General features: G+C 45.8%; 1 protein-coding gene across 6 annotated transcripts in view; it reads left to right on the top strand.

Annotated features, from left to right (window-relative positions):
• The window catches only part of CCAR1 (cell division cycle and apoptosis regulator 1), a 1,607,854-nt gene that overhangs the window by 872,599 nt on the left and 717,044 nt on the right, over positions 1–18,211 (top strand). For all 6 annotated transcript variants that reach the window (XM_078643192.1, XM_078643189.1, XM_078643190.1 and 3 more), the window contains one exon: positions 13,670–13,858. In XM_078643192.1, coding sequence (XP_078499318.1) covers positions 13,670–13,858 — 189 coding nt within the window. The remainder of the gene's footprint in view (positions 1–13,669; positions 13,859–18,211) is intronic.

The following is an 18,211-nucleotide window of genomic DNA, read 5'->3' on the forward strand; positions in this document are numbered from 1 at the left end:
GCGAAAGTGTTCATGGGGGGCCTGGAGACGAAGAAATTATCCCGCATTTACCAGACACTAGTTACACACTGTTCCCCCACGCTTCAGAGGCTCCGGGAGCAATGGAAGGAGGATGTAGGCAACTTAGAGGAGGAGGACTGAAGTGAGGCTCTGGCCGCTCCCAGGGGTGCCGCCATAGCAATGCGTCTCAGCCTCATCTAATTTAAGTATTTACACAGAGTCTACTTTACCAGGGTTCGGCTCTGGTGGGTGGGACTGATTGCCTCACCGGACTGCCTCCGCTGTAATAGGGAGGAAGGGTCGTTCATACATACAGTCTGGAGTTGTGGATCCCTAGATCGGTTCTGGAGGGGGGTCCTGGCCTGTTTATCCGAGGTGTCTGGATGGGTGCTCCCACGTGCGCCACAGTTTGCCCTGCTGCATGTAATGGATGGGGTGGGGGGAACCTCTACAGAAGGCTCCTGATGTTACTTGGCCTTACGTCGGCCAAAAGAGACATTGCTAAGGGGTGGAAGGACTCACAGGCCCCGTCCGTAGCCGCCTGGAAGAGGAGGTTGGATTTTTGTATGGGGCTGGAGCAGCCGATATTTGTGGCCAGGGGATGCCAGCGAAAACATTATAAAATCTGGAAGCGCTGGGCAGATTATAGGGGTCTGTGACTTGAACCCCCTGTGGAGCAGGAAGACCTTCCCCGGGAGGGGTGATGGGACAGGAGGTACCGAGCTGAGGGGCATGGGGCTAGGGAGGCGGGTGTGCATGAATATGTCTTACGTTCTTTTTTCTCGGTATACTTCTCGATATGAGTGGGTAGAGCCTAGTGGTGGTTGTGCGACTCTGGGGGCTGGGTAGTTGGGGTCGGGGGAGAGTTGGGGGGCTGGGGGGCTGGGGCTTTGGGGTGGGTGGAGGGAGGTAGGGGGGGTTGGTAAAAGAGTGCTTGGTTATCCACTCGCCTGTTTGTACTCGTAAAGTGAAAAGTCGATTGCCTTTGGATACTGTCATGTTTATTACCTGCAGTTGTCCCTGGGTTACAGGGCCCTGCAGCATATGTGCAGTCTGACATATAATCTGTTTTAAAAAAAAAAAGAAAATCTAGATGCAAGTTATTCTACTGTCCATGCTCTCCTAGTGTAGTGCATAGAAATAGGTTTTAGGGTGCTAGGTTTTTAGATGGCACTTTAATCGTGTTAGAAACATTCATTTTATTTTTATTGTTAGCAATGTACATTTGAGAGAGAGAAAGAGTTAGAAAGAGCTACAGAGAGAGAGAATATAAAAATGTATATGTATTGGGTGGGAGTTCTGCAGGGCTAATAGAACCTATCTTTCAAATTCAAGCGTTGGTGCATTGAACTAAGTTCACTTGTGTCACCCGTATGTGGGAAAGCAAACCTGGTAGAGCTGAGCCAGAGACTCAGTTTATGCAACACTGCCTGATTGTAATTTTCCGTCCTTGGCACAAATACTCCTGTGCTGGGCCATAGAGCTGCTATTTTTGCATATTTCAAAAACTATTTACTTCTGAATCTGACTTCAGCTCTTTATACTTAACTTAATGGGTCCTAATAACCATATAAAAAGAAATCCTCTTTGTGCAAGTCAGCACCTTTCTCAATATATGAGCCACCTTTCTTACAACATATCATTGTAAACTACTTACTAGTACTAATTGTCCATTAATTTGGCCCAGCATACCTTAACTTGAAATGCCTAGAGTCCTTTCTCCAGAACAATAGTTTTTTTTGTTCATCTTTATTTATCCTTTTCAACTATAAAGAAAATAACAAGAACAGCTTACAGTATCATGGCATATCATATCTTCTATAGTAGATGGGGAAGATAAATGCTCTTACCATACAGTTCCCTAATATTTGGATATACAGCACAAATCTGGTAAGCAGCTGTTACTTCCCTCAGTAAGAGATGCACAGGGTAAATGCCACTCCCATCTCCTCCATACCCACAGCCATCCTCTCGCCCTAATAGCCATTACAAACTCTTCGTACCATCATCTCACGCATCTCTCTATAAAGCAAATGTTAACGTCATACTCCTTGATGAGTTACCTACACATACACTCCAAATCGGATAGAGACTTCTACCTGCAGATTCCTTACCTCTGAATTCCCAGGCGTCAGGCTAGATCTGGAACATTTTGCTGAGCAATACCCTGTGCACGCTTGTTGGTTGGCTCCATTCGGCTCCGTGTGACGTCATCCGTGTCCACAGCATCGGTTATGACATCGCAGTGCATATATAGGCACCACCCAAGCGCGTGGACGTCAATTCTTTTCTTTCTGCGCCAGTTAAGCGCCGATCCTGGAACAACTACCCCTCTGCCTCTTTTTGGCAGGTCTTTGTTCAACTTTTTGTCGAAGTCTTTTCAATTTGTGTGTGAATGATGTCTTAGAGGAAGACAGGGTTCAAGCCGTGCGGTGCTTGTCACCGCATGATGTTGGTAACCAATCCCCATCTGATTTGGCTTTGTTGTCTCAAGCGCAATCAAGATACAAAGTCATCCTCGGACTTCTGGGACATGGCTCCTAAGACCATGAGGGAGCTGAGAAGAAGTCCAAGCAGACTTCATCTTAGCCTCGACTGGCATCCGTCGTCGAGAGTGGTAAGGAGCACCGATGCTCTAGGCATGGTTCCGCAGAGCCAGAGCCTCCCACCCTTTACGGAAGCCCGAGCGCCTCCCATTCAAATTAAAGATTTTTTACAAGGTCATGCGCTATGTATTTGAGCTGAACAACCCCGCTAGTGTGCCCTCGGGCCCGCAGGGTCGGAAGGGGCCCCATTGAGATTGATGCCGTCGGCTCCGGCCACAGCACCGGTGAGGCCTCAAGGATCTGATCCTGGATCCCGGTCGACGCCGGTCATGCCATTGCGACCTCCCCTAGTGTCGGACTTGAAGTCGGTGCCTTCAGCACCGCTGGTGCCCATCGGCCGCGCAAGCCCCATCTTCATCCCCGACGACACGGAGCTGGATCGACGTGTCTCGATGCCGAATGAATCCAGAGGTTCTATGTTATCCCCTGAGTACTTTGAAGAGGTTCTAGGCTCAGGAGATGAATGGGAGGTGTCTGTGGACCCTCTGGAACACCAGGAAGTCTCTTAGGAGAACTTGGACTGGTGTGAAGAACTTGGGGAGGCCAGCAGACTGGACACCTCCCCAGATGCTGGCATGATTTCTCCGCCAACGGTGGCTAAGGAGGCGGTGACATCCTATGCCATGATGAAAAAGGAGGGCAGCTGAGGTCCTTGGACTGGAGCTGCCTCAGTGCAGGTCAGCACTAATCTCCTGACTGAGGTGCTTCAACAGGGGGCTTCTACATCCAAACCCCTTTTGCCCTTCAACAAAGCACTTACGAACGTCCTGCTAGGCACGTGGTCCAAGTCTAGCACAAGGGCTCCTGTGAATAGGACGACTCACGCCACCATTGCTCGGCTCCAGGCGACCCAAAGTTCCTTTGCCAACACCCAACCCCAGAAAGCTTGGTGGTGCAGGCCTCAACGTCCCAAGGTGCGTTCCCTCCCACCCCGGATAAGGAATCCAAGAGGTTGGATGCATTTAGGAAGAAGATGTTTTCTTCCTACAGCCTGGCATTGCAGTTGGTGAATACCACATGCTTATTGGGCTGTTTCTCCCATTCCCTTTGGGAGACATTTGCACAAGTGCTGCCACAGGTCCCGTAGGAGGCCTGGGCATTGCTCTCCCAAGCAGACAAAGATGGGAGAAATGAGGCACAATTCACCATACCGTGTGGGTTACACACAAGGGATGCATTGGATAGATCAATTTCAATGACAGTGGGATTGAGACGCCATGCCTGGCCCCGTACATCTGGCTTCTCACGGGATGTCCAAGCTAATCTGATGGACATGCCCTTTGATGGAACCCGCCTTTTTAGGGAAAAGGCAACCTCGGCCCTGGTCAGGTTCAAGGACTCTCGAGCTATGGCTAGATCCTTAAGCTTATCCTCCACTCCTTGTGACCAGTCTTTCTTTTGCTCCTTTCATGGCAGAGGATGGGGTTTCCAGCTGCGTCAACCTTATCCCAGCCACCGTCCCGCACAGACTGCCCAAGCCGTGCGAGGACGTGCATTCCGATCCTCGAATGGAGGCCAGAAATCGTCGGCCACACTCCCCTCAGCAGCTGCAGCCTCCAAGCCCTCCTAGGCTGATTCTGCAGGATTACACTACCCCAGTTGGTGGGAGAATTCCTCATCATATCCCCTACTGGAGACCCATAACATCGGACAAGTGGGTTTTGCAGATGGTCCAGGAGAGCAATTCTCTACCTTTCCTTTCTATCCCTCCTCTCATTCTGCCAAAACAGGGACGGCTGACGGAGGATCACTTAAAGTTGCTCCAAGAGGAAGTCGCTGCTCTCTTGGTCAAGAGAGCTATAGAAAGGGTCCCAGTTTCAGACGTAGGTAGTGGCTGTTATTCCCTCTATTTTCTGATTTCAAAGAAGAACAAGGGGCTACAGCCCAGTCGAGATCTTCGGACCATCCATCTCTTCATCAAGAAGGAGAAATTCAAAATGCTTACCAGTGCCCCTCGGGTTTTCACCAAGGTGATGGCAGTGGTCGCAGCGCATCTGCTCAGGTTAGGGGTGTCAGTCTTCCCCTACCTCGACGACTGGCTGTTGAAGGTGTCCTCGCCCCAAGCATTCGTCTCCCTCCTTCAGACTATGGCGAACCTCCTTCATTCGCTGGGGTTCTCTATAAACGGGCCGAAGTCACCGCTGACTCCATCTCAGATGCTCCCTTTCATCGGAGCAGTTCTGGACACAGTGCCTTTTTGGACCTATTCTTCTGAGCAGCGAGTCCAGGATATTCAGGCTATGATTCCTGTGTTTCAGACTCTATCCTGGATTTCGGTGAGACTGACTCTGAGGTTGTGGAACCTCATGGCCTCCTGCATCCTGTTGGTGAAGCATGCTAGGTGGCATATGTGGGCTCTGCAATGGGACCTGAAGTTCCTTTAGGCACAGCATTGGGGAAATCTTGCCAACATGGTCCAGATCTCAGAAGGAACTGCAAAAGATCTGCAGTGGTGGTTGACGAACTGCAGTTGGGTCAGTGGCAGATCCCTCTCCCTTCCCCAATCAGATGTCAGTCGTGACAGATGCATCACTTCTGGGATGGGGCAGCCTTCTGGTACAGCTGGGGATTAGGAGGCACTGGTCTCCGGCAGAGGCGAGGCTCTACATAGATTTGTTGGAGCTCCAGGCGATTCGATTGGCATTGAAGACATTTTTCCCTCTGTCAAGGGGAAGCTGGTGCAGGTATTCATGGACAACACCACCGCCATGTGGTACTGCAACAAGCAAGGCGGGTTGGGGTAGTGGATCCTTTGTCGAGAGGCTCTGTGCCTCTGGACATGGCTGGAACAGTAGGGCGTAACCCTGGTGGTTCAACACCTGACAGGTTCTCTGAACTCCAGGGCAGACAAACTCAGCCGTCGGATGCCTAGCGGATCACAAATAGCGTCCCCAGTCGGAGGTGGCTCAAGGTCTCTTTCAGCAGTGGGGAGAACCTTGGTTAAATGTGTTTGCCTCCTAAAAGAATGTGCAGTGTCAACAGTACTGCGCGGTGGAGTTTCCAAGGCAGCTATCGCTCGACGATTCATTTTGTTGCAAGTGGAGCTCAGGCCTACTGCATGCCTTTCTGCCCATGCCACTCATGCCCAGGGTTCTGAAGAAGATCCAGAATGACTGGGCCCAAGTCATCCTTGTGGCTCCTGATTGGGTGAGGAGAGTCTGGTATCCAGAGCTTCTGAGAATGATTGTCGATCCTCCGATCAGGCTGCCCCTTCTGGAGGATCTTCGGTCACATCAGCAGAGGATGGTTCTCCATCCGAACCTGTCATCTCTGCGCCTCCTTGCGTGGAGATTTAGTACAGCAGTTGATAGCTTTTGACCTTCCTCCTGAAGCCTTTAACATTATTCTGGCAGCCAGACGGCCCTCCACCAAGATGGTACACAGCTGCCCTTGGCAAAAAGTTGTATTGTACTGCACTGAGAGGTCTATTGACCCTCTTTCTACTGTCCACTTGTTGATTCTGACCCTTACCCAGCAGAGCTCTGCTTTGGGCACTCTTAAGGGTTAGCTTTCTGCTCTGTCTGCTTTTTTGCGGCTGCCAGGCTAACCTTCTCTTTTCAAATCTCCCATTGTGCATAGATTTCTAAAAGGGCTGGCTCACCTGTTTCCACCTATGCCCTTTGTAATGCCACAGAGGGACCGTAATTTGCTCCTCACCTATCTGATATGTGCTCTATTTGAGCTTCTGCCCAATTGTTGACCATCAAAACAGCCTTCTTAGTGGCGATTACATTGGCCCGGAGGGTGTTGCAGGGATTATTTTGTTCGCCTCCTTATCTTATGTCCTTTCCGGACAAGGTGGTGCTTCGCACCAGGGCTTCTTTTTTTTCTCCAAAAGTTGTGAGCCCATTCCATCTGTTTCAGTCCATCACTTTGCCCACCTTCTTTGGTCCCCGCATTGCTCTAAAGAAGAGGTGCGTGTCCACTGTCTGGAACCAAAAAGAGCGTTGTTGTCATACCTTGACCACACTAGAGTTCTGGGAGGATGACCGACTCTTTGTGAGGTATGTGGAAGCAAAGAAGGGAAGGGCAGTGCAGAAAAGGACAATTTCTCGCAAGGTTGTTCTCTGCATTAAGATCTGCTACAGCCTGGCGAACAAGCAACCCCCTGAGGGATTAAGGGCCCATTTACCAGGGTAAAGGTTGCAACTACGGCTTGGCTTTGGGTGTCACTGTGCAAGACAAATGTCAAGCTGCAACATCGGTGTCTTTGCGCATGTTTGCAAAATATTATTGTTTGGACCTTCAAGTCCGCAGGGACGGGCACTTTGCTCGCTCGGTCCTGCAGGTCTTCTAGTTTAGTAAATTAGTCCGCAGGCCGCCACCGGGATGGTATGGTTTGGGAATCTAATTCATAGGTAAGGAATCTGCAGCTAGAAGTCTCGATCAGATGAACAAGTTAGTTTACCTTCGGTAACCCATTATCTGGTAGAGACTCTATCTAGCTTCAGATTCCTTTCAGCCCCACCCATGCCTCCCCGCTTTGCGGACAAGTTGTTTTAGGGCTAGGGTAATTCCCTCCTTTTCAAGGCCCTAGTTTTGCACAGGACTAAGTCAGTTACTTTGTGGCTCTGCGCTACTGGCGTGGAAAAAATAAAAAGAACTGATGTCTGCACGCCTGGGTGGCGCCTATATAGGCACCGCAACATCATAACCGACGCTGCCGACACGGACGACATCAGGCAGAGCCGAATGGAGCCAGCCGACTCTTCGCTCAAGGGGTATTGCTCATCAAAGCTTTCCTGATTCAGCCTGACGCCTGGGAATTCAAAGGTAAGGAATCCGCAGATCGCTCCTCCTTCTTCTCAGACAAAATGATTGCCCTAAGAAACAACCTTAGGTCTGTTAGCCAATACCAACCCCCATCCCCCCGGACCTGCCGCATCTCTCCACGCTGCCCCCCACCCACCCCAGGCATCACCCAAAAACCAAGTGCACTGGACCAACTTCAAAGTTTATGAGAACCATTCCATTTTGGAAATTCTATCCTCCTGAAACCCACACAACCACTTTCATGACCCACTCCCCTCCTACTGTTTGGCCGCTGCCTCCCAATCTACCCTTCCTATTTGGACTGCAATAATAAACGCCTCCCTTCTACAGAGGTCAATTCCTGACTCTCAAAAAGCTGGTCAAATCATCCCCATCTTAAAAAAACCTACACTTAATCCTGCCTCTCCAGACAACTTTAGACCTATATCCAATATCCCACTCCTAGCTAAAGTTATGGAGAAATGTGTATAACTTCAATTGATCCAACACTTCACCAACTTCAACCTATTAGACGAATTCCAATCTGAGTTCAGGCCTGGGCACAGTACTGAAACCACCATTCTCCGTATCGTGGATGATGCTCTCCAAGCCCTTGAACAAGGCAAAACCTGTCTCCTAATCCTGTTAGACCTATCCTCGGCCTTCGATACGGTCAACCACGAGAAAACTCTCAAACGCCTCAAACTCAGGATGGGACTGGATGTCTCCGTGCTCGAATGGTTTAGATCCTTCCTCCAGAACCACTCCCAGAGATTCTTAATCAACGGTAACCTTTCTGCTCCCTCTCCGATTCTGGTCGGAGGACCCCAGAGATCAACCCTGTCCCCTACCCTCTTCAATCTTTACCTTGAACCGCTAGCAGAATTACTACGCACCGCCAATACCTCCTACCTCATGTATGCCGATGACACCCAGATCTACATCAAAGTCTTTACTCCGGAGATAGTTTACCTGAATAAGACCTTGAAGTTGACTGTCCAATGGCTCACCTCCAACCAGCTCAAACTAAATGCACAGAAAACAGAATTCCTGCTAATCTCTTCACCCAAAACCAACCCTGACATTCGGGAATGGTTTAAGTCAATCACAGCCCTAAACTGCCCACTGACCATAGCGGACTCTGCCAAATCTCTTTCAATAACTTTGGACAGCAGCCTGAATATGCGTGACCACATCAACTTGATGGCTAAAACCCGCCAGCTTTCACCTGAGCTAACTAAGAAAACTAAAACCTTTCCTTGACACCCCTGACCTAAAAATGGCCCAGGCACTAGTTCTCTCCAGAATCGAAGATGGGTGCTCTACCCTCTCTGGCCTTCCTAAGATCTCCCTGGCCCCTTTGAAAGCCTTTCTTAACGCTGCCACAAGACTCCTAACAGGTTCAAAAAAAATTCGACCACATCTCAATGTTCTGAACTGGCTTCCTCTTGAAGCCAGAATCCAACTTAAACTGGCAGATATCACTCACAAGGCTCCAACACTGAATCCCCTGCATTTCTCGCTCAGAAAATCCTGGTATCCAGAGGTACCAGAAACTCCCGGTCCTCCAAAGACCTCTTACTCCAGCCTCCGCGCTTTCGAAAGAAAAAAACCTATAACCATGTGTTTTCTGTGGCCACACCAAGAATTTGGAACTCATTCCCGCCTGCCATTAGAAGAATTCCGTCTCTGGCACGTTTTAAGAAGGAAGCCAAAACCTTACTAATGGGCAAATTCCTCTCCTAACTCTTGCACTGGACTCACCTCAGTTTTTGTTTCCTGGTCCTTCATTCTTTTAAATGATTTGTACTGCTTTTATCCCAAATGTTCCACCCCTCTCCCTAAGTTCATATCTTTCTTGTAAATTATTTGTACTTGCTTTTATCCCAAATGTTCCACCCCTTTCCCTAAGTTCATATTGTATACAACTTGTTAACCCTGTAAAGCGCTCTGATACCCTAACGGGTCAAGTCTGCGCTCTATAAAACACAAATAATTAAATAAAATAAATAAGAAAGTCTCTACCAGATAATGCATTACCATAGGTAAGTAACTTGTTCTTCTAGAGCTCTACAGGCGCCATCCTCTTATGTATCTTTCATTTTATCTCAGACTACAGATTAATACTTTCTATTTTTTTTATATGTTTATTAAGATTTTTTGTGAAATACACATCCTGCTCTTAATTTTTAAATTACTAATTTCATACACGGTATGACTCTTTCTTATAAAAAAAAGCAATACAGCTTTGTAGACTCTGCACATACATCACTCATGTTGTCTTCCAGCACGAGGGACTGAAACTGCTGGGGTATCCATCAGGACTTAGCATTCAATTGTACATTGGTCCGTGTCCAAGTTCTTGATGTGTTTTAGGATCATTAAGCACCTCGGATTGGTAGGAGAATGAATACCATGTATGTGCATTAGTAATTTTGAATTGTAAAACATGATAAGTGTGACTCCATTGGACAGTAGTGGGTGATGTAAAACAACCACCTTCCCCTTTCCTGTTCATGCAGTGTATGCTAGTTCAAGGGGCCTTGTCATAGTTTTTCTGTGAGTTCTAGAAGTATTATGTCCAAGCCTGTCAAGAGGCTATTCACTACATCCATGACTTGTTCACTCAATACTGTGTATCCTGCTTCTACCCATTTGTGCAGTTTGCCTCTCCTGGCTGGTTTTTGGGGATCGCGTGTCAAGTTCTGTAACACAGCAGCTGTCTTTTGGTCAAGAGCAATTTGAGTTCAGCAAATCTACATTTTGTTTCTTCGTCCTTGTCTGTTTCTGTGAAGCTAGCAGTCATGCCCTGGGGCAAACGATAAGTGGGTTGCCTCTCAGTTATTCTGTAATGCAAGCAACTCCATGCCAGTGCTAGAGTACGATGCTGCAACTCCCAAACAGGAACAAGATTGCTTGCCCAGAGTGAAAACTGGGGCCTTCATTGATGATTGACTGGTCCATCCTTTGCAACCAGTTTGGCATCCATTATGTGCAGTGCAATACATTGAATCAGTTTAAAATTGCAGTTGTGGGATACCAGTTTTGGGTATCACATCATATTCTACAAACCCCTTGTCCAGGTGTCTCGCAAGGATTCCAGGGTATTTCTAGGTATCCCTCTTGTCCCCGAGTGAAGTTGTGCAATGGTTCTCCTGCTCTTAGCCATTCCAAGTAGCGACTCCAATAATGGGGGTTGTCAAGGAATCGCTCTTCATTTGGACTACACCTTCTGCCCTATCCAATTAATGAAGTTTTTTTCAGGAATTTTCCCAAAGGGATTGGATATACCTCTTGTAAAATCTGGAGTGTGTGTAGTGTATCCCCCTGGTAATCAATCAATCAATTTGTATTTGTATAGCCCGCTACTCACCCGGAGGGTCTCAAGGCGCTTGGGGGAGAGGGGTCCGCTACTGCTCGAAAAGCCAGGTCTTGAGTTGCTTCCTGAAGGAGAGGTGGTCTTGGGTCAGACGGAGGTGGATGGGGAGGGAGTTCCAAGTCTTGGCCGCCAGGTAGGAGAAGGATTTTCCTCCCATGGTGGCTCTTCGAATGCGTGGAACGGTGGCGAGGGCGTGGCTGGTCGATCGTAGCTGGCAGGTGGGAGTGTAGAAGGTCAGGCGGTTGTTGAGGTACCTGGGGCCCAGGTCGTGGAGGGCCTTGTGTGCGTGGGTGAGGAGTCGGAACGTGATTCTCTTGCTGACTGGGAGCCAGTGCAGGTCTCTCAGGTGTCCGGAGATGTGGCTGTGTCAGGGGATGTCCAGGATGAGTCGTGCGGAGGCGTTTTGGATGCGTTGGAGTCTTTTCTGCAGTTTGGCTCTGGTTCCGGTGTAGAGGGTGTTCCCGTAGTCCAGTCGGCTGGTGACGAGAGCCTGGCTGACTGTCTTCCTGGTTTCGGTGGGGATCCATCGGAAGATCTTTGGGAGCATGCGTAGGATGTTGAAACATGATGATGAGACGGCGTTGACTTGTCTGGTCATTGAGAGGGAGGAGTCCAGGATGAAGCCCAGGTTGCGTGCATGGTCCGTTGGCTTGGGGGCGGTGCCCAGGGCAGGGGCCCACCAGGAGTCGTCCCAGGCAGAGGGCCACCAGGAGTCGTCCCAGGCAGAGGGCGATGATCCCAGGATGAGGACTTCCGTCTTGTCTGAGTTCAGTTTCAGGCGGCTGTTCATCATCCACTCGGCTACGTCTTTCATCCCTTCGTGTAGGTTGGTTCTAGCGGTAAAAGTCTCCCACAATCTTACTCTCCACCCACCTTCCCACTGTGGTTTATCAATCACTTTGTATAGATTGCCGACGCCTTGTATGCTTCACAGTGACAAGCTATGTATGTGCGCTGTCTTTATGGTGATCATTTGCAACCGTATCTAGTGGTATGTAGTATAAATCTGTGACATTACACAGAGTGCTGCAAGAATAAGAGAGTGAATGCTGACCCCCCCCCCCCCCCCCGCCCCCCAATTCTGCCTGTAGGAACTGGATATCTCAATTATGTGGACCTATGATCCAACTTGCTGCCCACGGGAGATGTGCGACCAGGTAGTAGTGTTCTAGGTTATATGCACTAAGCCCTCTGTACTGAGGATAGGGGTAGGGTGTCTTTTTTCTAATCCCTATGAGATCATTCAGTACAGTGTCAGCTTGTGCAAAGAAGTGCCTGACAAAATTATTGGAATAGTGGTGAAGAAGTAGAGGAACCTTGGAAGGACCACCATTTTCATGATGGCCAATCAACCCAAGACAGTTCGAGGCAGCTCATTCCCAAATGTCACTAGACATTGAGCATGTGACTACGATTTTAATCCATTATCGTATATTAGGTCAGTGTTGGGTACACTTTGGGCCAAGATAATTAAAAGTGGCAGTTTCCCACCTTAATACTAGTGTAGGTAGGTTCCTAGTCGTGCTTTAAGTGCTCTCAGTGGGTACAGGCATGGCTTCTTCTAGTATATATTCAGTCCTGGTATGCCCTTGAACCTCCCCTAGGCACTATGCAACTGGTCCAAGTCCGTTTTTGCATCAATACCTTGACCATCTGCATCTTCAGCTTGCCATTCCAGTTCACTGCATATTACACCCAACTTGGCATTTGTCTATCCCAGTAGCATTGTTGATGCCTCAGTAGGCAAGCTCAGTGAACTTTCCTTTTGATTTAAAGACATTTTCTTTGTATGCAATCTATGCACATTGTCCTTAACAGATCCAAGACAACAGAAATCCTTGATACTGGTCAATTAAACACAAGTGATCTACCGTTTAACAAACCTTGATGTTTTGGTCCATCAGTTACTTTAAAGAACCTAAGAGTGCCTTTTGATAAACAGCTATCCTGTCACCAAATAATGCAGTTAACAAGCAAGCTAACTGCAAATATAGAGAGAATAAAACTTGACACCAATATCTTCGTTCGTGGCAAATCCCTCCTTGTCAGAGTAATGGCAATCTTCAGCCTTGATTACTATAATTTCCTCTATATTGGCAGTAACAAAATAAAAGCGGAGCAAACTAGAGCACCAAGACTTATCTTCATACTCAAACCTCCCGACCACATTTTGCCTGCCCTAAAAGCATTATATTGTCAGTCTCTAATAAAGAGGATTTAAATCACAGCACTCAACCTACCATATTGTGGCATCCAGCAATCTGGCACAGACTGCTCACAAGACTTGGCCACTAAATACACTTCTATATGAAACCTGCTGTGCATCTTAAGCATTGTGTGGAGCACCCTACAACAAGAAACAGAAAAGCAGAAGTTATGTTGCTGTCCAAGGCTCTAAACTCTGGAATGACCTCCAGGACGGAAATAAATTAACAGTCATTTAGGAAGACATTAAAGAAATCTTTTACATCAAGTCTTTTCCTTTTCATCTGTTTCCTCCATCTTTATACTCTCTGATCGTTGAAGCAGCATTATGCTGGATTTGACACTGTACAGGCACCTACAGTTGTTTCTAATAATAATAAACTGAACATAATGTAAAACAGTAGCCGTAAGTAACATTTGATTGAAAACATCAGGCCACACCCCTAAAACAAGAAAGAAAAGCAGGAAATGGTATTTTCAGTAATTGACATATGTGAACTTTGACCTTGCCCATATAACAATTCCATAACCCCCAGAGCACATTTTTTTCTCCTCCCTCCACTCCATTTTTGTTTTTTTCACCTTATTTTCATTATTAATTTGTAAGTGCTTAGGTGAATTTATTTTAATGTGTTTTATTTCATACTATATCTGCTTGATATCATGTACATTTAATACTTGTGTTAATTGTCTGGTAAAATACCCAAGATTTTTCTTTTTTGGCTAGGTGAATGATCTACGAAGGGAATTAGAAAGTCGAACACTTAGCTCCAAAGGGCTAAAATCACAATTGATAGCTCGCTTAACAAAACATCTGAAAATAGAAGAACAAATGGAACAACAAAACGTACTGGGGAAGAGTGAACACGGAGATGATGATGAGGAGGAAGAAACTAAATCTGGGGATGATAAAGAGGTAAGATAAGTAATAATTTTTAGTTAGTATTTGTTATAATAAAACAACTCTAAGAAAGATGTCTGTGGTTAGGCTTTATGCCATTCCGAATAAAAAATATAAAATTCTACTGCTGTTCTTGGTTTTGTGAGCAGAAATCACTACGCACTTATACATATTTCGTATTGAAATGTCAACCAGCCACTTTCACAAATACATTTGTCACAATCCGTTGCAATAACATAAGCATCTTAGTCATCATTCAACTCAAATTTCCACGTCGTAGGTCCCCACTGTAGATATCTCTAGGGAGGTGAGTCCTTATGCTCTTTAGATGCAATTTGCCTTTAATGCACACCATCAAGTATACTATCTACCTTGATACCATAAACGCCTCGGAGATAAACAGCAGGGACCTTCTGTTACATTGTTTGTACATAGACGTATTTTTTTTAACAATTATTTTTATTTGGTTTTTAAAGCAGCAGAGCCGTGAGATGATAAAGTAATGCACTGCAAACCATATGGATTTCTCTTTCACATTATGTGCATACAGCAGGCCATTATATAACATAATTCAAAAGAGGGATAGCATAAGTAGTTGTGTTGTAAAAAAGAAAGGTTGTGAAGCATTGGTCAAGAGGTCATGAAGTTCTGAAATGTATCTAGCCTCTGTGCTGAGGAGCATACAAGTGTTAGTAATGCACAGTGAAAAAATAGTAGAAGTGTGAGATTACTTCAAAGAGGTTGGAGACATAGTTCGGGAATGGTGTCTGAACGCCGTTGCTGTAGAGCGGAGGGTGTGGGGAAGGGGGTGAAGGGGACCACGGGCCAGGAGGGCAGCAAGACAGGATTGGGAGTCAATAGCTGCGTGGGCATCGCAAGTGAAGGATCAGATGGGCACTGTTGGCGTTTCCGAGCCGTTGTGGATGTCAGCAGGCTAATCACAGCTCTGCTGGATGTTCATTTCGATTTCAGTTTATCAGCAAACCTCGTTTTGATGTGCCTACATGAGCCTGGTTGGCTGTAAATACTTTTTCGATACTGATACGATGTCTTGGCTACTACTACAAGTTGACTTTTAGTTTATTTGTGTGAAGAGTAAACAGAAGAATCTGAATTACCTGCTTACTTGTTCCACTTACTTATCAAGGATCTATGGAAATAGTGGAATGTGTTCTTCAGTTTCAAGTTGTCCGGACTGTCATACAGTACAGTATTTTGTACCTTAGGTGGCTGGGTTACTGTCGCCATGTGTGCACCACTGGAAGGATTTCCTTTGTTTGTCTTTGCTTGTGATATTTGATACTTATTCACCACTCTATATGATTGATTTGAGGTGCAAGTGTATAGCATAGCGACCTGTCAATAATTTACACTTTCAAACTCCGTTTTTTTCCTCCAGTCAATTTTGTTTTTTATGATGCGCATAGTTTCCAACCCTGCTGCATATGGCCTTCGACCAGACCCTGTGTCTAACCTCTCAGACACTCATGATCAGGTCTGACTTTGCGTTTGCTTATTTTTTTATTTTTTATTTACACTGCTTGGAGCTTGCAAGTCCCTTACAAAATGTTGGGTCATTGTCTAGCATCTAAAACGGCCATTGACCGCTTCCGTTTAACATATGAGTCATGCACCTTTTTTTAGGTTAGTTTGTTGGGTTTGATTTTGTAGTAATTGACCCGGAGGCAAGGCGGATTTAAACTGGATTTATTGAATTACACGGTCGTGGAGCAGACACAGAGAGGCTCCACCAGGCTCAGCAGTTAGGATAATCAAAGGCAGGATACATTCTAAGTGACTTAGCAACAACCACCTAGCAACCAAAGGATTCTAATGTACATGACATGAATACACAATACTACATACCTTCCCTTGTTCTTACAGAAAAAAAAAAGATTATAAAAGGAAAAAGAAAAGAAAACACTAAAGAGTATAAGAGAAGAACCCAAACAGGAAAAACTTCTGATGAAACAGCAATATATACAATGTTTATCTGAAACGGACAGGTAAAGAACATTTTCTTGAGCTCCTCCTAACACCTTCATTATCTAGAGGAGCATAACTGATCTGAGCTCTGTACGAACCACATGAAGTTTTAGTAGTACCATCGTATGTTGCTTTGGGTACAATATCATGCGGTTGATATGAACTCAGGTCAGAACTAGGCACAACCTTAGAAACTTTATTAAGGTTCCACCAGTGCCCCCCTTTGATTTGTACAGCATTACTATAGATTTTTACCACACGCTGTGGTTTACCATATTTGCTCTCTCCTTTCTTAGTATGTAAAGAAGACTTGATTCTGACCAAATCGCCCACATTAAGAAAAGACATCTTGACACCTCTCTTTTTTATCACACCAAGCTTTTTGCTTACTTTGTGAATTGGTTACATTATGTTTGACTTGACACATCAGATCATCAACATTTGTGGTAGACTTCTGCAATTAAGCCATCCACCCAGGTTTGAAAGATGTGTTAGCGTTTCTCCCCTCATAAGGACAAAAGGAACGACTTTAGTGATAGTGTGGTGTAGTTCTGTAAAACCACATCATATCATCAAGGACTCGTCTAACATCATGATGACCTAACTTTGCCCACTTCACACAATCCCCAACTACCTGGTTAATCCTTTCCACGAGACCGTTAGTTTGGGGATGATATAATGAACTCCTGAGATGTTTGATGGAAGCAGACTGGAGAAAGGAATGGAACTCACTGCTGACATACTGTTTGCCATTATTAGAGATTATAACCTCTATAAATCCTTCTCTCAAAAATACATCAGTAAGGAAATCCACAATAGATTTGGTATTAGCCTCTTTCACCAACTTTATCTCGGGCCATTTGGAAGCGTAATCAACCAAAACAAGGATATACTTATAGGGACCACAAAGAACATCATATGTTCCTTGTACATCAACACCAACCTTCACCCAAGGTCTGTCTGGACACTCAATGGGATTCAAGGGAGGAGTAGACACCTTAAGAGACTTGTCGGAAGAACAACAAACAACACTTTCTTTAACCATGTTTTCAACATCAGCATCCATGGACGGCCACCAGAAAGCATCTCGAAGGCGGCGCTTTGTGAGAGTGGCACCAAGATGTCCTTCATGTACACATTTAAAAATTCTTGATCTGAGCGAAGAAGGTGGATCCAGCTTCTCCCCCTTAATAATAGACCATCTTCAAGAGACAATTCTTGACTGATTTTGCAAAAAGGTTGAAGTAAAGGAGAAAGGATTTTCTCACATGGCCAACCTTTAGTAACTAAATCACAGACTTCGAAGTACAGAGGCAGAAAGAAAAGCTGATCTCCACTCCTCCTCAGACCCTACTTTGTGATGAGAAATATCAATAGCAGCAACAAAACAATCTTCACAATCCTCATCAATAAGAACATCGAACTTAACATTCTCCTATTCATTCTCATTTACTGGAAACCTTGAAAGAAAGTCTGCTCTCAAGTTTTTTTCCATCGGAAATATGTTTCATATCAAAATTGAACTGAAATAACCTTGTAACCATTCTAAGTATTCTGGGAGTAGAACACTTACTCATACCATCACCTAAAATGCTTATCAGGGGCTTATGATCCGTGAGAAGCGTGAAATGTTTACCCCACACATAGGGCCGAAACTTCTCTATGGCCCAATAACATGCCAATAACTCTTTCTCTATGACTGAATATTGGTGTTCATCACCCCTCGGTGCACAAGAGGCAAATGCAATAGTATGTTCAATGCCCTCAGTTTTCTGTGTTAGCATGCCTCCTAATCCCACTTGACTAGCGTCAACCGTGATGAAGCATTCAAGAGAAGGGTCAAAAAGTTTGAGGCCCTTGCAACAGCTCAACGCCGATTTGACACGATCTAAATCAATGACACAGTCATTGCTCCACTCAAACATTACACCTTTCTTTAACAGAGCACTAATGGGGCGAACAATTGTTGCAAAATCAGGAAAAAATGTAGAGTAATGCTCGCAAAGCCCCAGTAAGGATTTTACTTCAGATTTATCAGTGGGGGCAGGAGCATTAGTGATAGCTTCTAATAGTCCCGGTTTAGGACTCACACCATCTTGAGACACGATGTGACCCAGATATTCAAATTTATCACATGAAAATTCACATTTGTCAGGTTTAAGCACGACACTGTGTTCCTTGAATAAAGACAACACTTTATCCAAGGTGGCATCATGAGTAGCATTGTCTTGTCCAAACGCAAGGACATCATCTTGGAACACTAAAACAGAACTCAAATCCCTAAGAATGTTGTTCATTATTCTCTGGAAGACGGATGCCGCCGAGGCTAAACCAAAGGGTATTCTGCAATATTGGAATGTGCCTAGTGGGGAAACAAAAGCT

The sequence above is a fragment of the Lissotriton helveticus genome, chromosome 5_1 (genome assembly GCF_964261635.1).
Source record: "Lissotriton helveticus chromosome 5_1, aLisHel1.1, whole genome shotgun sequence".
Taxonomy (NCBI): domain Eukaryota; kingdom Metazoa; phylum Chordata; class Amphibia; order Caudata; family Salamandridae; genus Lissotriton; species Lissotriton helveticus.